The sequence below is a fragment of the Engraulis encrasicolus genome, chromosome 19 (genome assembly GCF_034702125.1).
Source record: "Engraulis encrasicolus isolate BLACKSEA-1 chromosome 19, IST_EnEncr_1.0, whole genome shotgun sequence".
Classification (NCBI taxonomy): Eukaryota; Metazoa; Chordata; class Actinopteri; order Clupeiformes; family Engraulidae; genus Engraulis; species Engraulis encrasicolus.
Window position 1 is genome coordinate 36,494,557 of NC_085875.1, and position 24,094 is coordinate 36,518,650.

Sequence of the window (24,094 nt, forward strand, 5' to 3'; positions counted from 1 at the left end):
ACATAGGACTTAGGATTCTTTTTTCTTTTAATACATACATATTATTTACATAGATTTCTTATCAACAAATATGCCTCTCTCTGACCCCAGTATTAACACAGACAAGTATTTTGACATGCAAATAAAATATACAAAAATGATTTAGACAAAATGCAAATAAAATATCATAAAAATAAAACTATATACTGTATATTTCCTCCATGGAATAAAGTTAACACTGCTGTCTGTATGCAGATGTTTGAAGAGCTTGGACAAGAGACACAGCAACATCTTTCTGTGCCTCCTCTTCAAGTTTACATGTGTGGAGGTTTTGAGCCACCGCTCTGGCTCTGGAATCTGATGAGTAATAAAGTAGAAAAGAAACATTAGTGAGGTTGTGTATGTGTGTATCATGAAAGTTTATAAAGGTTGGAGCAGGCTTCACCCAACAAGTTTTTCTTCTTTTGAGAGAGCTGACCAAAATATCAAGTCAAGTCAAGTCAAGTAGGTTTTATTGTCAATTTCTTTACATGCACTGGTCATACAAAGAATTTGAAATTATATTTCATTGTAAAACTGAAAAACGAGAGAAGGTCGCACCATGCATAGGTTTTTTTTACAATTACACAGACGCGTTTATGCGTTCGGGAGGCAGAGCGCCGAAACGCGTCTGTGTAATAATAAAAAAGAATCCATGCATGGTACGACTTTTCATCCCTTTTCATCCCTGTATCATGTACATGAAAAGCATCAATGTCATTGCGATATGTAGTCGAGACGACACTGTATATGTATTTTTGGTCCTGCTGTATCAAAACCACTTACTGGACTGCACTCAGACAGCTTTGTCATACTGTTCTGTTGTGCCCCAATGCAAGTCACTGTTGTACATTTATTTTGCTAATTTAATTGGCACAGGTCTTTTATTTTAACAGGTTGTGGTTAACACTTTGATAATTCTGTTTCAAATACCCACATAAGTAGTGTACATATATGTCACCATTCAGCCCAAAAATATCAGTATTGGGCCATATCGCTCAGCCCTTAAGAAGTCTTGGAACACATCTATGCCTATTCATGCTGTTGTAAGCTGGCATGCATACGTAGTACACAGGTGCAAGGAGCATGTGTGTATTTACTTGTACCTGTTTTCCTCTTCAGGGTAGGTAAGCAGGATTTTATGTGTGTTGGGCAGCAGGGTCCCCCCTCCTCTTAAGGCCTGTATGGCTGCTTCTGAATGGCTCCCACGACCTGGCTTCTGCTTCTTACCTGTGGAGAGGTAAAGTTACAGGTTGGCACTCTGCAAATACCTGTAGCCCCATAATGCACCACGTACCACCAGTGGCACGCTGTAAAAGTAATTTAAAGGTTAATTACCCTAATATTACCATAGTATTTACTATGGCATAACACAGGGCCTTAAGTAATGCACTATGATTTGGTCATTGCCATTCTGCTAACAGCAAATCTATAACGCCATGCTTTAAAGGGTTAAGGTAGAGTAGAGGAGAGTGGGGCAAGCAGCCAATGTGTAAGTTGTGCCACCCCCTGCATTTAGGTAGCCAAAGTAAATATTGGTCATTTCACACTCATGTGAGTGACCACATATTTTTGGAATCATCCATTTCACTCATTCATAAAAAGCAGCAAGAAAAGCTGATTAAAAAAAAAAAGAAAGTGAAAAGAAAGAAAGAAAGTGAAATCAACTGTCTGACACACCGGAGAAGATGGCACTTGAGGGAGCAAAGAAAGAAAAATAAAATAAAATGGCTGAACAGGAAAACAAGAAGAGTTCTAAAGTGTTCATGAAGCCCACGGGCTTGGTTTAGAAAAGTCTTGTTAAAAGCTGCCCTTTGTTGTAAAATAAACTTAACCCATTTAAGCCTAAGGCACCTGAAAAAAATGCCTGCTTAATGCTTAAGTCCTTTTTGGGAAAATGTGCCCTCAGCCTATAAAAACCTAAATATCTCAGCCTCCGAAGCACATAAAACATGAAATAAGTAAAGCTAACACCCTCATCTTGCATTAGCATTCTTTCATTCATCTCCTCTTTTAAAAAAAAATACAGGTGTGTGAGTGAGGAGAAAGTTGAATGTGAGTGTGAGCTTCTTGTTTTACATACAGGTGTGTGAGTGAGGGGTTTCCAGGAGGACATCCTGTCCCAGCAGAGATCCTGTGGCCATGCATCTTACTGAGGCGCGGGAGATGTACGGCAGGAGGGTGGGGAGGGTCATGTCCGCAGCAGAACCCTAATCACACCCAGAGGTGACAAAAGGAAAAGTATTAGTACATTTGTGATATAGGTAAGTGTATGACAAGTACACGATATTGCATAGTCGGTACACCAGTTATTTCTCTGTACCTAATGAGGTAGATACACAGGAACACTGATCCTTAAAATAAGGTAATACCCCTTGACCCCCTTGAAAACCACATATTACTATATCTCAAGGCAAGGGGCTATCCCCCCAAGAACAATGAACTGAACTCAGTCAGATGCTGAGGCACTCAAGGTTGTAATTTTTTTACAGGCATTGTAGCCAAATAAAAAAGTAAAAAAAAAATTGCAACCTTTAGTGCCTCAGCATCTGTCTTCCTGAACCAAGTTTGAGAGCCCCTACACTGATGAGCACCAAGGAAAAAAGGTGAAGACCCAGAAGCAATCCAATTTACCTGCTTGTGAATGAACTGAACTGAATTGAACAGTAAAAACCCTGCCACAAATGTGACCAAACTACCTGTGCTTCAGCGTTCAGTAGTTCAGCTCTGGTTCGTTCCTCTAATGTGACTAGGAGTCCATCCAACACTTGCAGTCTGGAGAGACGCAGTACCACTACGGGCCTATGGAGGGAGCGTCGTGCCATCTGGGACAAACAGAGGCACACAGCATGACAAACTAGACCGGGGGTGTCAAACTCAAACTCAGAGAGGGCCAAAATCTGGGATGATAATATGATATAATGCAATACCCCCACATGCATCATAGTGACATATTTCTATGTTTCATATTTTTTTGCCAGTGTTTTGAATACAAGTGTGCACAACTTACTGGGTTTCCAGCGACAGACAGCTCAATTAGAGATGGTAGAATGTCCAACTTCTCCAGTTCAGCGAGGTCCTATGAGATTTGTTTTACACATTTGCACACATACACAACATGTTTTACATGTACGTACAATATATTTTCATATTTTATGGCAATAAAAATGACTGTGATACTAGATCTGATATGCAACGCGTTAAGATCCGCAAGTTTATTTAGCATATTGTTGTATTCAATTATTTCTGTAGTATATTTGATTGTTTTATCATGATTATAAAGTATTTCTAGTTACTGTTATTTTTTTCTACAATAATAATTTGTAATGCATTTGCACCATTTGTATGTTACACTAGACTAGAGGTTAATGCTAGAGGTAATGTGTGTGTGTGTGTGTGTGTGTGTGTGTGTGTGTGTGTGCGTGTGTGTGTGTGCGCGGGCGTGTGTGCGTGTGTTCACCTCCAACTTGTTCATGCCAAGGAAGAGTCTCCGCAGCTGTGGCAGTGGGTGCAGGTGAGTCAGCTCGCGCAGCCGGTTCTCCGACAGGTGAAGCTCCAGCAGGGACACCAGAGACGCAAACGAGTTCTCAGTCAGGATCCGGATCCGGTTTTGGTCCAGAAACAACTCCCGCAAGGTGTGCAAGCCCTCCAGCCCGTCCACCTGACTGATGTCATTTCCTGTTTGTGTGTAAATGCAAAAGAAAACCAAACAAACAAACTAAAAAACATGAGTTTGTTTCCTTAAATGCTGTAAATTTCCCCTCACTTTATTTGCGTTTGAAGCAGCACCGGGTGGTGTGTGGGAATTTTAAACTTGACTAATGTTATCCTCATTTTTCCAATAAAACAAGTCATTTTCTGCAAATGTTTGAAACTGGATAAAAGTACAGCGCATTGGAAACAAATGATAAATTATGATACATGAACTCAGGGACAGATTGAAAGGGCCAGATCCACGTCTGGCATTTCTCCTTACCCTGTAAAAAGAGAGCTTTCAGGTTGGTGAGTCTGAAGAGTTGTAGATTGGCTAAGTTGGTGATGCCGTTGTGACTCAGATGGAGGACCTCCAGACTGGACATCAGGGGCTCTGCGCTATCTCCTGGATCCCAATCCCTCATGGGGGAACAGAAAAGACATGCTCATTTCACGTCAGTCAGGACAAAACACCAGCATACTGTATAACTGTGACTGTATACCTGGGCTGAATGTATGTATGTAAGAGTGAGCTACATATGGTTAATATATGTGTAATGATGTGTGTAATGTCTTGTGTGTAATGTCTTCTGTATTTATGTATGTATGCTACTTGACACCTTCATTTCCCCCTGGGATCTACTCTACTATACCGCAGCAAAATGACAAAGACAGGACTATGCCGTACCTGTTGGCTTTATTGGAGCACTGCTGGCCGTATCCGCTGGAGCTGACCTTGTGGTAAAGCATTTGTCTATTGCTCATTTGCATTGTCATCTTCTGGCGAGGTAAGATGGACTCTATGTGGTTGTGGTCCAAGCAGAGAGCCTACAGTCACATAGAAAACAAACAACAACATGTATTGACAAGATACACACCAACCCAGGGTGAATGGAGAAAGGGCTAGGGTTGTTTTGTAATGTTTGAAATCATTCATGAGCTAAGTTATTTGTCTAAATAAAATACTCACCAAATGAATTATAGATTCTATGCTGGAGGGCTATTAACACTATTTAAGAGTTCACCTGTTCCATTGCACTGAGAACAAGTTAAAAGTCTAATGTGTCGAATGACCTCCCTTCCCTTCTTCAACACTTCTCTAAGCTGATCAATGACAATGATTTTTCATATCAGAGAAAAATGGAGCTTGAGGTAGGATCACATACAAATATGTAAATTTACATACACATGTAAAATCTAATAACAGAATTTGAAATTGAAGATGGTGGTGGTGATTATTTTAGAAGAAGAACACATTTTGAATAGGAAACATTTGGATTATGAACGCATGAAAATGATACTCACTGGATCTTGAAAATGGCATCTGCCTGAGATGGTAAAATTTGTATACCTTGACCTTGGGCAGAAAGAGGAGTCCACTGAACGAAGTGAGATTGTTGTGCTCCAGGTTAATGCTCTGAAGATTCAGGAACAGATCGGGAGGAGCTAGATCCACCAGCCTAGAAGACAGAATGAATGAACTACTGTATATCATAACAAGACAGCACTGATATGATTATGATATATAGTGATTAATATAAAACAAGAAAACTAAGATAGTAATACCTGGATATAGACAATAATAGCTGGATTACCGGTATTACCAGTATTTAACATTGTATGAAGAACATGCTACAGAATGATTTAAGTGCTTATTAGCTGTAAGGAGTCCTGAGCTGGGGTTTCCTCACTCATGACATATCTCTTGTCCAATCAGAATCAACTAAATAATGTGTATAGAACACAATTGCTTTATGAGAGTGGGTAATCAATTATAATGCCATTTTTACTTTTTTGGTTTTAACTTCATATACAGTATGGTGGTGCATGGATGATGCGTAATAAAGGTACACTACCTGATGGAACAAGCTTGCATTGTCAGCTCTGTAATGTCTTTATAGCTGGAATGACCAAGTTTCTCTGCTACCATGTCTGTGGTCAGGCGCCCTCCAAATGTATCCTTGGCGTTATCACACTCTGACACCTCCTGCAAGCATTAAAAGATGGTTTACTTAGTGCATCCAAATGAAAGGAGTCAATAAATATATCATGCAGGGTTCCCACTCCAAGTCAGATGTAACATTCCCTGACCTTCCCTCCCACAAGTCTAAATCTTTACACTGGTATGCCAGTCATGACAGCAAATTCATTACATGGACCTTTAAGGTTTTGGTTAAAACAAATGATTTGTACACGAAGACAGGTTTTAAGCATAGAATAATCCCCAGTATATCCCTGATTTTGCACATGAAATCATCAAATCCCTGCCTTTCACAGACGTTGCCTGATATTCCAGGAATTACATGGCCAGCAGTGACAACTGTGAACCCAGATCATGATAAGAGATCTTGGAGGTGCCAGACCCACAAGAGGACTCCAGCAACCACGAAAACAAAGTAGCCAGTAAACACATAGTCCCTTTTTCAGAGGGCTGTTCAGACTTTGATGTACAGTACAGTACAGGCTAAAGGTCTCACCACAGCTATGCCATCCAAGGCCTTGAGAGAGGGCAGGTGGAACACCAGGTAGATGCGGTAGTTCTCCAGCTTCTCCAGTAGGGGGTTCCCATACAGGTCCAGGATGATCAGGTTAGTCAAGGCCTGCAGGGAATAGACCTCTTTACTATTTGTACACAGATGTGACGTAATCTGGCAGCGCACGCACACACGCACACGCACACATTTGATTTGTACACATATTTGTAAAGAAACTAGCCAGGTGTTTTTTTTCCTGAAATAAGAAAATGGATGGTCACAATAACTTCAGACATGCAATGGGCGCCACAAACATGGGCATTCCTGATGATGTCCTCAGTCCAGTCTGTAGGTTTAATTTCTTGTTCCACAAACATCTCCTATGCTTCTGGAACAGCCTATTCCCTCTCAGAATAGCGTAACACGTGTACTCTTTAGGGTCTCTATTTTTTTACAACCATAATCACTTGAGGACGGCATTTCTTCTCTCTGTGGGGTCTGCACTGTCTGTTTGTGTGTGTGTGTGTGTTTGAGCCAACAATGTGTGCACAGTCAGCGACAATGTATCTTCTAAAGGGGTCAATTTTATGGGATATCACCTCCAGATCAGGCACATACACTAACACATACCTGATGGTTATCTCCTAAATGGACCGCAACCATAAAGTACTGTACAGGATACAATTACGTACAGTTGGAAAGTTTTGTTGTTGTTGGCTGATTTTGTAATACCTTACCTTGAGGTTGTAAATATCCCTGGTGGTGGAGATAATGTTATTTCCTAAGTACAGTTCGAAGAGTAAGCGCGCGCGCTGAATCCCGTGCAGCGAGCCGATCAGGTTGTTCTCTGCGGACAGGAAGTGGAGGCAGGGGAGCTGGCCGAGGATGGAGCCATCCAGCGATGTCAGCTGGTTACCGCTCACGCTCAGACGAGAGAGCCGGTGGAGCTGGGACACACCTGAGGCAACGACAGATTTTTTTAAAAATTACATTACATTACATTGCATTTGGCAGACACTTAAAGGGATACTGTCCCATTTTTGGAAATAAGCTTATTTTACACCTCCCCTTGAGTTAAATAATAGGGTTTTACCGTTCTCCTGTACTTTCAACCGTTCTCGGGGTATGGCAGTGCAAATTTTACCTCCATGCTAGCAGTTAACATTGAGTCCTATGAGACCAGCTCGCGGCTAACTGGTCTCATAGGACTCAATGTTAACTGTTAGCTTGGAGGTAAAATTTGCACTGTCATAACTAGAAAACGGTTTAAAGTACAGGAGAACGGTAAAACCCTATTATTTAACTCAAGGGAAGGTGTAAAATAAGCTTATTTCCAAAAATGGGACAGTATCACTTTATTAACCAAAGCGATTTTCAAAAGAGGACATAATCATAGCCAACATCGCTAGCAGATACAAAGTGCACAGGAAATATACAGAACACATGCAGATGCAAATAAGTTGGTTAGTTTTTTTGGGTTTTTTTTCCATTCAGATTCATCCAGTTTGTCATCAGGTACTCATCAATCAATCAATCAATCAGTCAAAAATATTTATATAGCACATTATCACACATAAATGTAATTCAATGTGCTTAAGAATAGAGAAAAGAGAAGAACAAACTATATTGTGTTATAGATAGTGTGAAATTAACTATCTATCACCAAAGTCAGATGAGAATAAAGCTGTTGGGGCAGTTCTACGTTCATATAGGATGACAGAGAATCACATAAAGCAGTAATGTCTGCCCCATTTATGTTTTACCAAGAAAATGTAAACGCTGGCATCTTAGTTATCTTTTGTTGAACCTTCCTGTTAACCTTCTACAATATATTTTATCATTAGGGCTGGGTAAAATAATCGATTCAATCGATAATCGATCGATATCATTTAAAATTCACATAATCGATTCACAGGGCACAAAATCGATTTTTTTGCTCTTTTTCTTTATGTTCTTTTTGTTTCATTTAGGTCTATGGAAAATACCCAGTAGGTATTAGTCAATTAGGCCTAGGCCTACTTATTACAAATTAGCAATCTGTTAACACTGTCAAGCCACAGCCCTTTGACATTTTTATATAAAAATAGGCAACAGCATCTTTTGGGGGAAATCCTTGCACCAAAAAGGGAACGGATTGAATCGATTCGGAGTGAATCGAATTGAATCGAATCGAATCGTGATTAATCGATTCAAAACCCTCAGAATCGAAATCGAATCGATACAGGAACATGGCTGTGATACCCAGCCCTATTTATCATTATATGGTGATTATCTGAAACACATAATTTGACAGACTAGGGTTGGCAATCTTGTGTTGTCTTGTGTTGTCTCTCATTCGTAAGTCGCTTTAGATAAATTGAAATTGAAATTGAAATTCTTCATTAGAGGATAGCCTCTTGAGATGAGCATCTCGTTTTCGAGAAGATCCTCAGATAAAAGTGTCTGCTAAATGTAATGTAATGTCTTGAAGTTCATCATACTTTAGTGGAAAATGCCTTATGGACAGACAAGTGGTATTCACTGGGAAGAGAAACAGAAGAAAACCGTGTGAAAGTGTGAGTTGATGGAGCAAGCTGACCCTCCAGCTTGCTGAGGCAGTTGTTGTCCAGGGAGAGCTCCTCCAGGAGGCTGCAGTTCTCCAGACCCTCCACGCGACTCAACTCGTTACCGTTGAAGGAGGCCCAACGCAGGTTCACCAGTTTGTCCAGGTTAGCCAGACGGGTCAGACCCTGGCCATCCAGGTTCAGAGCAGTGATCTGACAAGATAGAGGAAGAAAGAAAAGTAGGGAGGGGTTATTGTGCAATGTTGCTAAAACCAGATTCAAACGACATTACTTTAGACACGTATCTGATTTTGACATCAGGTTGTGCCTCACAAATAAAGGCAATTGGAGGTGACATGTTTGATTCGTGATAAGGCAGTCTTTGAACATGTACATTTCTGTCTAATGTCACACACGACAAATGAATTTTGGCCGTTAATCAATTGCGATGCTGCTGGAGAGGGAAGGTTTGGGCGACTGTTAGAGTGGGGGTTTCAGTTGAGAATCAGGTTGATAGTTTAAGTCTACTGTATCTTAAGTTTGTTAGTTCTTATTGCACGATGAGAAGCACAAGCTAGCATTCAGAGTATCTATGTGGTTGATAACAAAGAAAACAAACTTCCCGATCACAAGAGTGCTGTCAATATGCTGCACAAAATGTACACAAAATGTAGATTTGGCAATTAGACACCAATTTTTTGTATAATGCAAAAGTTCAAAGATCCATGCACCGCTTCTGGTGCAGGTCAACACAGGAGTATGCAATACTTCAAAATGAAAAAGTTTACCGCACACTGGTTTGACTTTCTGCTCTTTTATTCAGAGCGAACAGCGCATTTCCCCTCTGTGCGTCATCAGGTTCGCTCAGGCATTACCTGTGATCAGTTAGGTGTGGCTTATTATCATCACGTCACAAGATCTTTCCTTAAGTCATAACATTTTTAGATGCAAAAAATAGTAGTATATAGAAGCATGTACTGTACAGTAGAATCATTTTAGTAGGTTAAATAGCCAATGGATGGATGTTTGGATAGACAAATAGATAGTGTTTTCTGAGTTTACCTTACTGATCCAGCCGGGTGGCAGGTCAGCGTGTGAGTCAAATGGGGAGGGCTTCAGGTGTGTAAGAAGCTGGGCTCCTGAGAGCAAACTGAGGCTACGAGGCCGCTCAACGTCTGTTCGGGAGTTGGCCACAAGGCAGGCCTACAGACAAACATGCATTTAACCATTATGAAGTTATCAAAGCATTAACCCATTTTAGCCTGATGCTGCGTGCGTATCCTGTATGTTGTTTGACCTTTGGGACCTGTAGCGACATATACGCTGCATTCAGGCTATTGAGATTTGAGGGGTTTTTACATTTAAAATGTGGGTATGTTAGAGCTGAATGAACGCATTCTAATTCTAGTTTTTAAATGCAACTTATTTCATGTTTTATGTGCTTTTCCCAAAAACGGCTTAGGCATTCAGCAGGTGTTTTTTGCAGAAGCCTAAAATGGGTTAATATAGGGTCTGACTGCAGACCGAGCCACACAGAGTTGTCTTGAAGCAGTATATGTACCAGATGGAAAAACACTTGAAATTAATTTAATTGTCAAAGTATAAAAGAATTTACAGACATCATATTATTATGTCACCACGTGCGTTCTCAAACTGACATACATTCTGGTCCGGGCACTGCGGACAATGTGAAACACACACACGAACTTAGGAGTTTTTCAATGGCTGCATCCACTTCAAGTGATTGTTGCAGGTCTCATAACATAGACTTCAGACATTGTAGAGAGACTTTAGACAGTATGAGAATAGGCAGTGAAAAAAACACTAAACCCACTAATGCAACAACAACATAAGATCTTTCATATGGGCTTGGTTGAAAGAGACAAGTGAGGGGCAGAGGGGTATTTGTGAGACCTGGTTGACTCTGGAGCCCATAGCGACCTGGACGGCTGCAGCAGCCTCCTCCTCTGTAATGAGCACGCCGTCCAGATGAGTCAAACTCCTCAGCCGACCCAGCACCAGCATACGCACCGAGTCACACTGTTGAACACACACACACACACACACACACACACACACACACACACACACACACACACACACACACACACACACACACACACACACACACACACACACACTTTAACTACTTTATTTATGTCCGCAATTCATAATATGTACATATGCATTATGGACATAAATGTTACAGATACAACAATGCTAGGTCACAATCCAATGTGGGTCTCAAAATAAGAGCAGATCTAAGGATACAAACAACACCTCCTTCTCCAAATATGACGACTACCAATAATGGAGGATATTGGTAATATTTGGCTATTTGCTGTGCCTTTGCTTGCACCCACACACACACACACACACACACACAGATATTGACGCTCAATTAGGCTTCCGGGGCGGCATAGCAACCTAGCCTAGGGGCCCCAGGCCTTCTTAATGCGGCCCTGGTGGTCCTCTCCTCACCTTGCTCCAGGGGTTGTGGCGCAGGTCCAGCTGCAGGAGGGCGGGGGCGTGTTTCCGCAGGATGTTGGTGTCCTCGCGGGCACGGCTCAGCTGGTTCCAGGCCAGGTTCAGGAGCCTGAGGCGGGGCAGGCCCCGCACGCCCTCCAGGGAGCTGATGTGGTTAAAGCTGGCGTCCACACTCTCCAGGCTGGGCTGACAGGTGAAGCATGAGATGGAAATGGTTAAAATATTGTATGACAGGGGTATTCAATGAAAAGTCACCGAGGGGCGGTTTTTCAAATTCCCTCCAGTGAAGGGGCCAAACATAGAATCTGCATAACTGCAAACAGCATGGTGTGTCTTAGGTTAGGGTGTGAAACAAGCGGATAGCTTTCCAGACAGAACAGATATTCGCTTCTCTATTTCTTAGTAGCCTTAAGATGGTCTATTCATGACACGGTTTTAGATAAGATTTCACTCTCTTGCCAATGCATAGCAGAGATATCCCCAACCTGAAGAGTTAGTGATTGCAAATTATGCACGGACACAGATAGCACACATATTTGTTTTCATTTTGTTCTGACCTTGCCATCCCAGGGCCGCATCTGGCCCCAGGGCCTCCCTTTGAATAGTCCTGCTGTACATGTATAATGTCATACACAACTTTGCTATCAGCTTTCCCACCCTTCCTCTGCTGACTAAATAATTTACAGGTAATCAGGGGAACTGATGTCTTAAAAATGTCCAGTCATTGTCTCCAAGAGTGTTGTCTCCAAGTCTCAAGAGTGTAATATAATATTAAAGGGAAGGATGCCATAATAGCTCATAACATGGGGGCAGAGTAAAAAGAGATACTAAAAAGAGATAATCTCTGTAATATAATATAGAGGTTCTGCCAATCTATATCACATCCAAATGACTTCATTAAAAATAATCATACGAAAACTCTAATGAAAGACTTGACTGTAGTCTGGGAGAACTGGATGAGTCAGACTAGCTAGCAGAAGAAAATATTTTGCTAGTCTCCAGATCGTCCAGTGGGTGGCACTGTTTCCCCTCCTCCTCACCAGGTGGGAGATGTCGTCCAGCTGAGTGAGCTCGTTGAAGCTGATGGTCAGATGACGAAGAGCCGTCAGCCGAGAGATCTCCTTCAGTTTACTCAGCCGATTACCATGGAGATTCAGCACCTACAAAGGGCAGCACAGGAAGACATGAACACCACAGAACTCAGGTGAACTTTCAAGCAAAGGTGGCTGTGTGGATGAACGTTGCATCCAGGGCAGGAATTTCGCTTCGTGTCCTCCCACTTTGGCCTTGTGCCCCTGAAAAAAATATCTGCCTTAAGGCCACAGTGGCCTTGATGCCTCTCTGATGCCTAATTGATTAAAATACATTAAAATGCATGACATTGCATCTAAGAAACACCCATTTTCTTGGGGGAAGACCCCCAAACCCCCCGCCCAAAAACATGTCCTCCTTTCTGCTGGCACGAACATGGTCACAGTACCCTTTACATAGTCTTGTATTTTGCACTTCATTTGCTCTGAATTAACACCAGTCAGCATGATGAGAAAACCGGTTACATTTCAATTTGACTGCTAAAAAAAAAAGTTTTAATTTATGGCCTTGGTGCCCTGGCTTTTGGCCCTTGTGCCCTTAAAAACATGACAACTCAGAAAGTGGCCTTGGCCCTAAAATGTCGAAATTCCAGGCCTGGTTGCATCTTTTGTCAGCCTGTGATGATCTCAAAAGTAACTGAGAAACAAGATCCCAAAAAGGTGTTTGAATTGTTCAACAACACAGTGGTAATCAGAAAAGGTCTTTTAAAGATCTTTCACACAACACCTTTTATTTGCTACTGTGGGTTATGTGAATGTATGTGTTACTGTAATGTCTTTTCTAAAAAACATTTTTTTGGCTCCCATTCTGACCAGGACTCCAGGACCAGGACAGAAGAGAAGATTAGTCTCAATGCAACTTCTTTAGACCAGTGGTTCCCAACCTGGGGTACGCGTGCCACTAGTACTTGGACAGACCTCACAGGGTATGCGGAAAAGTTACAAATGTATGGAGCAGCAGGGGCATGGGGATATAGGAAGAAATATAGGACATCACTGAGGGGGTACTCATGGTATGATAAAAAAGGTTTAGGGGCCACGGAAGACAAAAAAAAAAGATTTGGAAACACTGCTTTAGACTATAATGTCTACTGCTCTCTCACGGTGATCTGGCTGAGTACGTTGGCTCTGGCCACGTTCAGGAGGGTCTTCTCATCCAGGCTGAGGAGCTTTGGACGAGGCTTCACTATGGGCTCCATGGCCAGTACCTCCCCATCCTGCGCCAGGTCGCAAGAGGCCAACGCTGTGTCACTGGCAGGATCAAGGTCGCCATCATTTGGCAATGGCCGCTGAGACCCATCCTATTGCATAGAATAGAGTAGGATAAAAGAGTAGAATAGAATAGAATAGAATAGAACAGAATAGAATACAATACAATAGAATACAATAGAATAGAATATCATAGAGAAGAATAGAATAGAGTAGAGCAGAATAAAATAGAAGAGAAGTGAGAAGAGTAGAATAGAATAGAACAGAGCAGAATAGCATAGAATAGAATAGGGTAGAATATAATAGAATAGAATAGAATAGAATAGAATACCATAGAATAGAAAGCTTGTCATTATACATAGTACGCAGCTGAATGTATCAATTAAGTATTAAAAACTGTGAAAACTAATATGCTATGCAGACTGACAGATAACAGACAACACAGTCTTGATTTCAATTGGTAAGCACGCAGCATATGAGAGGCAATAGAAGAGACAATGGGATAAGGATGTGACATCATTGTTTTATGATCATGACTGCAAAGGTCACAGATATTCGTAGGCAAGACAAAAAGATCGACTGTATTTCATTAGGGTCTCTATTTTGTCATGTTAAAGTTTTGCTGTTTTTTTGTCTTTTAATCAGATAGGAGCGAGATCTGTGGTATGGATGGACAACATAGCAAACTGAACTGCACCACACTAAACTGGCTCTTAAGTACCTGAATGAGGTACTCGAAGTGGATGAGGTACTCCGGCAACACAAGCTCATGATCAAACACAAACCACTGAGTCTGACGTTGAAGGCAATCGCAGCATGATGGGCCTTTGAGTGAGCACTGCATTTCTGAAATGTACAAGTGCACACAAACACACATTAACACACATTTACAGCAGACAGAGCACATGCTATAAACACAAAACAACACCACTCATCACATACAGTCCATTAAACTAGCATCGAGTTATCGGAGCGCAACATGAACATCATGACCTTACAACAGTGTGGGGTTGCTTGGAATCAAAATGGGGTCGCCTGAAATGTGTAGGTGTGGGAAAAATCCTATTTTTTCAGAAATATCAATAGATTTAATTGCCTACAACTTATCTTAGCTGTGTTTTTTTCTGGTTGCAGTGTGTATGGGAGGTCCCCGGAAATTTGGGACATCAAAATGAACATTGTGACTGTACAACATACTGCTCTTTCATCAGAGGTGTCAAGAGTAAAATGACCTGCCACAGTTTCCTTCCAACACAAGTAACTTCACTGAGTAACTGCTCTACTATTCCTGTAGTAGACCAACATACCCCATTCTCCACTGGTTGGACCAAATTTGTGGGGGGGTCTTGTCAGGCTGTTCGTTTTTTTTCTCGGTACCACCAAGTCTATCCACCTCAAGGTACAATGGAATAACTGGTGTAACAGCTAGTATGTAATATCATGTGCTAGTGTTGTACTTACACCATGAATTTACTTATACTTTTACTTTTGACACACATAGTATACAAAACCTACAGTCACTAAAATGACAGAAGCAAAAACACTACAGTATGCTCAGTAAATTTTCTTTCATTGACAACAAACAAACACACAAACGCACAGACAAACACACACACACACACACACACACACACACACACACACACACACACACACACACACACACACACACACACACACACACACACACCTCCTTTAGGTGCAGTCTTGTATATGTTCTGTTGGTTCTGGTTGTTGCTGCGAACTGAATGGGCTTTAGGATAGTGGGAGGGGTCTACGGGTAGCCCCTCCTTCAGTGCCATACTACGACCAAGAAACACCTTCGAGAGGATGAGCTGGCCTGAACACACACAAACAGAAAATTAGAAGACAAAATGAAAAGGTAAGCGAAAGCGCTCTCTCTCTCACACACACACACACACACATACACGCGCGCGCACGCGCGCACGCGCACACACACACACACACACTAGGACTGCACAATATATCGAAAATGTATCGAAATTGTGATATCAAGAGTGCCGATATGCATATGGCGAAAATGACTTATCATCACAAACAAGTAAAACATTTCTGTGCAGTCCAATCACTTGCACACTTCAGGTATTGCATGCTGTTATCGAGTATTGATTTTTTTTCTGATATCGTGCAGCTCGAACACACACACACACACACACACACACGCACACACACGCACATACACACACACACACAGAGTGTAATTTCCAGAAAGAGTTCCAGTTGATCTCCATGCTCACCATGCTTGTAAGGTAAGGGGTCCGAGTGCAAGTCCTGGCCATTCTTGACCATCTTCATCTGGATGGAATTTATTCGCAGGCGCTCCGCACCACTCAGGCTATTGGACAGCGGGACTGCCTTCTCCCTGCCTACTGTCTAGGAATATGATGAGCACAAACAAGCACAAGGGTTTCACAATGTTGTCATTGCTGAATGTTACAAGAAATACAGCATGCTGTTGGCTATATGATCGGAAATATACTTTCATTAATTCACTATCTGAAATTTGGATTAAGCATGTATGCATACATCTTCGTTCTCGCTGAAGAACGGACTTCTCGTGATCGTGCCGATCTCACAGGAGAGTGGCTGTCCACGCAGTGGACGATCATCAAAGTGCTTCACGGGGTCCGCAGGGACCACTGCACTCAAGAAGCTGAGATAGATTACATATTGGGCAAGATCGCTGGCCGTGGTGCTGAAGTACTGCCACGGCCGAGAAATGTCTATGCAGTAAACATTCTCTAGGGAGTACAGGGCGCCACTGAGAGCTCGGGCAGTATCTGCGCCCGCAGATATGTGCGAACTCTGAGCAAACTCTGAGCTCTGAACACCCCCCGTCAGATGATGGTCGGAGAGCAATGGATCGAGGTGAACTGGGAGGAAGCTAGGGCAAGACACCTGACGAATCGATCAAATCGATCATTTCTGACTGGAGACAGGTGAGCGGAGAATAAATACTGTAAGGGGCATTCCAAATTCCAGTGTGCTGAAATTCCACCAAATGACGGCACAGCGGAGAATGAGATAAAGCTGGTTAAATAGGCGTGCCTATCTTTTCGCGCTGAATACAGACAAATTACAGTTGAGTGGAGAAAAGAAAGCAGGTGGTAAATAAATAAAATGTAACTTAAAGATGGCCTCTCAACGTCATTTAATTAATATTGCCGTGTTCCCAATTGTTATTGAATGTGTTTCGCGTTGGTCCTGTTTTAAAAAACGTTCTGGTTGCTTTGTTTCAAGACGTTTTTGCAAGCTGGCAAGGTGGCTTGTGGAGAAACGAGAGAGTGTTCCGTGTTTCTCGTGGAAATGCGTCTCTGATTGGCTCACTCCTCCTGCTCTCAAAGAAACGCGTCTCTGATTGGCTCAGTCCTCCAGTTCTTGGAGAGAATGTAATGGGAAACAGAGTCGCCACTTCCCCGGGTGGTACTGCACTATAGGGGCGCCAACGGAGGCGTGCAGGCTCCATTCAGGGCTGTGCTCTTTCGACAGCGACCCCTAGGCGAGCTGCAGGCAGGGAGCAACCGGAGTGAGCAGGCTTTATGTATGAGGCTTTGTGCTGTGTGTGTACCTGAGAGTAGCAACCAGCTGATAGCTAAGCTAAGCTATGTTTCGGGCCACCAGACGTTGCTTGTTTTGAAAACAAGCAGAAAAAAATTACTCGACATGTTTTTAGATAAATGGGTCGATATAAACCTTTGTGGGCAACGCCTTCTTTCGACGTGACGAAACACAGAAAGGCTTTCGTGATTCGCTCGTTTCTCTGCATTATTTATGTAAATTGGGAAACACCGGGAAACACAGCCAGGAGAGTTGACGCACCGCTATGAGAGCCTTGCAAGTGAGTTTAACTTGGGGTGACCGTCCGATCTTCGAAAGGAGTGAGTAAAACTGAGTTTTATCGGAAGTTGGCCTTTAAAAACAAATGCACTCTCTCTATACAGTAGTTAACACACACTGTATAATATGTGCCTCTTGAGACAGGGTATAGATGCCCTGTGAAAGCACTGTAAAACAAATAAGTATGCATGCAAAAAAATCAAACAATAAAATGGTATACCTTATAGTGATCAGCTGGTTCAAAGCCATTTTCTAAGATGTGCAGAATTTCATTTTTGTCAGAGGTGTGTTCAGGATCAGGCACATAGAAGAGGTAGTCCAGCCCTCTCTTGTAGTTCCTGCTCCCCGTGGAAAGACCCAGAAGGCATGACATGTCAATTTGATCTTCATTCTACATTAAAGGTGCACTGTGTAATATTTTTAGTAGTTTATTTCCAGAATGCATGCTGCCCATTCACAAATGTTACCTTTTTCATGAATACTTTAGTTACCATCACCATCCATTTTTTAGTATTCATTATGACTAGGAAAATTGCCCTTTTCATACATGAAAAGGGGGATGTTCTCCATGTCCGCCATTTTGAATTCCCAGAAATAGACATATTTAGCTGCAAAACGTACTATACCGGTACTTTGGTCATGCTAGTAAATATTGGTTTATTATTTAGTAAATATTCATGGAAAGATCAAATTTGGTAATAGGCAGCACCATTTCAATGAGCAGCATAGTTGCAATACCTACTCTGGCCACCATCTTACACAGTGCACCTTTAATGTTTTTGTGGTCAGTGAGATATACTGTGAGAGTAGAAAGCACAGAATAACAACCAGTTAAACAGGATAAAAATGAAAATACTTCTTTTAGACTATGTAGGTATAGCAATACTGCGGTGCATTTCTCAAAAGAGTAGTTGTTAGCCAGTTAGCAATTTGGGTAGTTGTCAATGGGAAACTGTGTAGCAAACATAGTCAGCAACTATGGTTTCGAGAAATGCACCCCTGTACTGTGCTGAACGTGTAATGACGGGAGAGAGGGAACCAACAAAAGCACATCTTTAACAAGAATATGCCATCGATGTTTTCACAGACAGGACAGAATGAATGAGCCTTTTGAAACTACTGTCAAGGAACCCTAGAGCAGCAGGCAACTCAACAGTCACTCACAGGGAGAAGAAGTGGGGGTCCTTGCTGGCCAGAAGACTGTGGAGCTTGTTTTCGAAGCGCAAACGCAAGGCACGGTTATGGATTCGAATGATGCTCTTGATCTTGATGCCAGAGATGCCGTACTTCGTGTAGTCCCATACACAGAACCGAGACAGCAGGAGATCGTAGCAGGACGTAAACCTGCCAGTCAAAAAAATCCCGTTTTAAAAAATACAGACCTTTTATACTTTCAAAATCAAAATCACTTTATTTGCTTCACTTCAACCAAATCTTTGATTGTTATTATGCTACGCATCTTTTAAAGGTGCCATATCATATGGAACGATAGGGTTCCGATTAGCAAAGAGTATTACCAGAGATAAATAAGACAATAGTTGAACAAGAGCGACAATGTTTTTAAATAAACGTAGAGTAAATTCTTCTTGTTTTCATTCTAGAAGTTGACCAATCAGGTGCACCACGTTGACTTCTTCACCCAAACAGACAACCTTGTGAATTAATTTATAAAGTGTCACTTGTGGTGCCCTCCTCCAGGTGGTTTTTACTCTAGAAGTTGAACAATCTTAAACAATTTTGCCCCCAAACAGACAAATATAACCTTTATTGCATTAAGCATTTTCTTATCTTGAAACAAATAGATGCATTATGCCGACTTTGCTTCAAATTGAAAATCCGATGTGTGTACCAAGTGTCACTCGCGGTGCCCTCCTCCAAGCGGATGTTGCCCACGGTCTCCAGCTCCAGCACCAGGAAGTGCTCCATCATCTCCTTCCTGTCCGTGGCCAGCTTCAGCTCTCGCTTGTACTGGACCTCTGCTCTGCAGACAACCAACACAACACAGGCACATGACAAGAAGCATCACCGCCAGCCAGGCTTCTCGACGTGCTCAAGTCAATTAAAAATGAGTTGGACCGCATGTGATATGCCCTGCCTGCCCTACACACTCCGTTTCCTCCTACGCCTTTAGAAGGCCTGATGATGGCATGAGTGAACAAGCAGAGACATGGATCATTTACTAGGCAGTATCAATGTCATCACATGTCCTATTAGACGGCATGTAATCAATATTGTAGAGACGCTGTTTACCTCTGTTTCAATTAGATCATGACTAATATTTCACGTCTGTCCACAGTGTCGACACACCTGCCTGCTCTCGTTTGCGCAATATTGTGTGTTGCTGAGATCATGCTTTTCCAGATCTATTCATCTCAGTTTCTGGCCTCGTTTATAAATAAGTAAGTAGCTGTCACAGCGCAGTCACACAACACAAGTATGACTCACTGTTCCATTCTCTGGCTCCAGCGTTGCAGCCTCTCCCTGAGCGCATCTGCTTTGGCCAGCAGCCTCTGCTCCTGGTCGGGGTCGGCCACGGCGTTGTTGTCGCCGGGGTCTCCGGAGCCCTCCGTCAGCGGAGACGCCGCCCCGTCCCTGCAGCGGCCCATCCTGCCACTGGCCTGCAGTTCAGACAGCTCCAGCTCCAACTGTATGGGCAGAGAGACGGTAACACATGTCATTACAGTGTCAACATTGTGACCATATCATAATCATATTATGACTGTTGGCCTTAGGTGACATTCGGTTATGGCAAAGACAACCCAAGGAGTATTGGGTTATGACTTATCTATTACTGGGTCATGACACTATTATGACACTGTAATGAAATGCATATGACACCGGCGTCAAGTTAAGTGTTACTGCTGAGTCTAACTCTGACATGACAGTGGCAGTGACAGTGACAATAATGTGAAAAATGACCTTTTACTTGCCTTTTTTCACAGTTCTGCTTTGAGTGTCCTGGAGTGTATGTAGTAAGGCCATGTCATAATGAGTAGAGACATAGTGGCTCACCCAGCTTCATTATCTTTGCAAAATAAAGTCACTGGGCTTTGATGTTCAGGGCTCACATGCCAGAGAGAGTAACTAAACCTGTGTGCAATATACCCCCCACCCGCACCTCCACTCCACTTACCATCTTGAGGCTGCAGGTGAGCATGTGTATCCGGTCTCTGGGCCTCTGCAGGCGACGGGCCCTCTGTTCCAGCAGTCGGGACTTGGCCTCAGCCAGCTGCCGCTGCACCATACGCACGCGCATGCTGTAGTACATCATCTTCTTCAGCACGGTGGACTACATTACAGGGAGACAGACACCAGTGTTTAAGTAAAGGCCAATTGCTTTGATAGTGATGCTTTAATAGTGGTTTTATACCGTCATGCATCATACCGCAGCATCCCTTGCAATGCCACCCGCTTTAGGGACTGTACCTAGTACCCACAAGCCATCCGCCAGTTAAATATGCACTTGCACTTTATAGTCTCCACTACCTGGTCTTCCTACCTCTCCTGCTTACTTTACACAATGAAACTGTTTTCTGTACAACCAACGCACTTTCAATTTTCCATTTTTCCATTTACATCGCACTTTTCAAGGTTTTTGTATGTATCATTCCCTATTTATTTATTTATTTATTTATGTGCCCCCTTGGTTTCATACTTTATTTCATCTTTCATATATGCATTCTCTCTGTGATTCATGTGTGCATAGTTCAGTCTTCTCTCTTGCCCTCCTTCATACTGACTCACGTATACACTCTCTCTCTATCTCACACACACACACACACACACACACACACACACACACACACACACACACACACACACACACACACACTACTATGGGTGTAAATCACAATCTCCATGATGATACGTTTCGATTCGATTTTTTTACTTTTAAACTTGTATTATGTTATGGAGCGTACTGTACGGCATTGGGCAGGGGCCAGCGATAATGAATAATGCCCCACAATACGATACGATCTGATTCAATCGTCGGCCATAGGATCGATGCATCGACACATTATCTATTACTATTTACGCCCCTACACACTACATCATCTGTCCCACCTCTGCGGCATCTTTGACCTGCTTGCTGCAGACGTGGTGGGTGTCTAAGCGCTGGAGCTGGGGCAGGTGGTAGAGCAGGTGGGTGGCGTAGTTGCACAGCAGGCACACGGGGTTGGGCTCAGACTGCGGCTCCTGCAGCCCCAGCTCCCTCAGCTGGCCCAGCGATGCCAGGTGGGTCAGCTCCTGCATGGGATGTAGACATCAATTTGTCCATCAACACATGTATTAATTAATCTACTATTCATGATGGATGGATGGGATATAGTACAGACACCGATTTGTCCATCATCAACGCATCTATTAATCCCTTTGTGAAGGATAAAATAATTCTATTATTTTTAACCCGTTAAGACACAGCGTTATAAATGTACTGTTACCAGAATGACAATGACAGAGTCGTAATGCATTACTAAAGGTCCTGTGTTATGTCATAGTATTGTAGTACAATTGTAGTTAACTTTTCAGTGACTATGACAGCATGCCACTGGAAGTATGGCGTGCATTAAGGGGCTAGTGGGGTGTATTCAGCAAAATTCTTTCCCAATCAGTGTCCTCATGTCTCAAGTTGGCAAGTTCTGCCACTAAAAAGCGACTAAAATAAGTGCACTACAGAAAGAAAGTGCTTGGAGCACAGGCACCCTCTGTGGTCCAATAAGTATGTGGTGCATCATGCATTCACAACTACCTTAAACGAACTGATCTGGTTGCCTGACAGGTTGAGGATCTGCAAGTTGCTGTTGGGATCCAGTGTGTGCCCTGAAAATAACCACATTGTTCTGTTTTACTATGTTTTGTTTTGTTTTACCACGTATGCTTTCACACTATAATTACATGAGCATAATGCTAACCTATAGTACAGCACATACCGATCTTTTCAATTGCATTGTCTGCTAGATTTAGTTCCTTGAGATTTTGAAGAGTTTCCAGGCCCTATAAAGATAGATACAAAACAGAAGACATTAAAACAGAACCCGTTCCAACAATTCTGGCATAAAACATGACATGTCTTTTAGTATATTGTCTTTATACTGTACATGCCCTGATGGATGGTTTTGCTAAAATCAGATTATGGACGGTTTTGGTAACCTCAAAAGTCCAAAAGCTTGTGTCTTCTTCCGACATTCTGACGTGTTACATGTTACTGATGCTGTGAAGTAGGGTAATATTAGCCTAATTATCATCGACTTTCAAATCTCTAGGGTAATATTACCTTGGTCTTCGTAATGCAGTTGCTGTTGAGCCACAAAACCTCAAGATTTACAAGAGGTTCCAGGTTTGCAATTTCACTGATGTGGTTGTCATAGAGATACAACTGCTGCAACTGAAGGCAATTCTGCAATCCAGAAATTTCCTGGAAATGCATAAACAGTGTGCATAATTAAAGAGGTCCAACAACACGTGAATTTCTTGTTCCCACCAACTTTACCATCAGCATATGAATACTGTATAATACAACTGTCTTTCTGTACTACAATTATGTGTAGTGCACCCAAAACAAGAACACGGGGGGAAGAAAGCTACTAATTTGCATGTTCTTTTCGTTTTGGAATGCATATCTCCCCCACCAATATGTTTATCCTGTTAATAAGAGGAAGCCTGGCTACAGCAGAAAAAAATTAATGTTCAATTACCTTCAGCTGGCATTCTGCGACCCAAAGTTCTTTGAGCACAGAACAGTGCTCCAAACCCTGAATTTGGGTAACGCTCTGCCCCATGATGATGAGTTTGGAGAGGCGAGGGAAGAAGGAGAGACCCACCATTCGTGGGTACCCTGAGAAGAACACCTCCAAAGAAGAAATTCCAGTTCCATCTTGGCATATTTTCTCGTATGACAACCCATTCGCTGAGCACTGCAGCAAAGGTTCGAGGATACAAAATACCATTGATGACATCAAATGTCAAAATAAAAACGTCCAAAACAGAGCTTTCATCACAATTAAACTTACTAATTCTTTGATGATTTCCTCTTCTCCCATTTGTCGTTGCTTTTCAATTAATGTCATAGTTTTCTCCTTACGAAAGCAGCCGAGCAAAACATAACATGGTTAGATCCAGTTGGCATCAAGCTTCATTCATTCAACTGACCACCAAATATCACCGCGAGTTTTATCACAACGTGTACAGACTATCTCAGTATTTCTTACGAAAGAGAACCTTACAGTAGACATGTATGGAGATGAATAATAATGCTACAGCGAGTTGATACCGTTGTTGTATCAGTTACGTGTGCTATTTCAAGCCAGCCAAGTTTTGTCTTGATCACGGAACAGACGAGTAACACACAACTTTGTGGATTAACTTACCTCGAATTATTATAGTGGTTGGAAACTATTCGTGGCAAAACATAACACTGCCGTGTGTCCAAACGTCTTCAAGTAACCCCGACGTCTTCAAGTGAGAGGTGCACCCCACGAGGCATCCCCCGCAATGTTTGTCATCAACGGGTAACTAAGAGCGTTGCTGGGGAGCCATATTGGAATTTGTCCAGTGAGTGCCACTAGGGGGTGCAAAATCTCTGATGCCAGACATGGGGCTACTTGCTGAAATGGAATGTTCATGTTCAAGTTCAATGGGTCTACAGTCAGGGCTCTAATGCTGGTGAAATTTCAGTTTGGCTGGCGGAAAAGACCATCTTACTAGTCACTTTGACCCATTC

At 42.4% G+C, this 24,094-nt stretch overlaps 1 protein-coding gene across 1 annotated transcript; it reads right to left on the minus strand.

Annotated features, from left to right (window-relative positions):
- Positions 1-13: 13 nt before the first annotated feature.
- Positions 14-23,866, minus strand: lrrc9 (leucine rich repeat containing 9). The gene is made up of 33 exons (XM_063224189.1): positions 23,742-23,866; positions 23,385-23,450; positions 23,070-23,288; positions 22,649-22,789; positions 22,305-22,368; positions 22,124-22,194; positions 21,439-21,621; positions 20,507-20,662; positions 19,819-20,018; positions 19,223-19,354; positions 18,538-18,717; positions 17,594-17,711; positions 15,774-15,909; positions 15,206-15,355; positions 14,237-14,361; positions 13,410-13,607; positions 12,256-12,375; positions 11,210-11,401; positions 10,643-10,768; positions 9,791-9,931; positions 8,764-8,941; positions 6,923-7,143; positions 6,189-6,311; positions 5,568-5,698; positions 5,063-5,171; positions 4,400-4,539; positions 3,995-4,131; positions 3,479-3,696; positions 3,029-3,097; positions 2,718-2,843; positions 2,102-2,228; positions 1,125-1,248; positions 14-336 (listed from the first exon to the last, which is right to left on the minus strand). Exons 2-33 carry the CDS (start codon positions 23,439-23,441, stop codon positions 294-296), a joined length of 4,455 nt encoding a protein of 1,484 aa, XP_063080259.1. The 5' UTR covers positions 23,442-23,450; positions 23,742-23,866; the 3' UTR covers positions 14-293.
- Positions 23,867-24,094: the final 228 nt, after the last annotated feature.

Coding starts and splice junctions, on each gene's coding strand:
- lrrc9 (XM_063224189.1), bottom strand. CDS start 23,441: ATGACATTAATTGAAAAGCAACGACAAATGGGAGAAGAGGAAATCATC. Junction 6,312..6,922: donor GGGATATTTACAACCTCAAG/GTAAGGTATTAC, acceptor TATTCCCTGCAG/GCCTTGACTAACCTGATCAT. Junction 5,172..5,567: donor ATGCAAGCTTGTTCCATCAG/GTAGTGTACCTT, acceptor TCTGTCTTCTAG/GCTGGTGGATCTAGCTCCTC.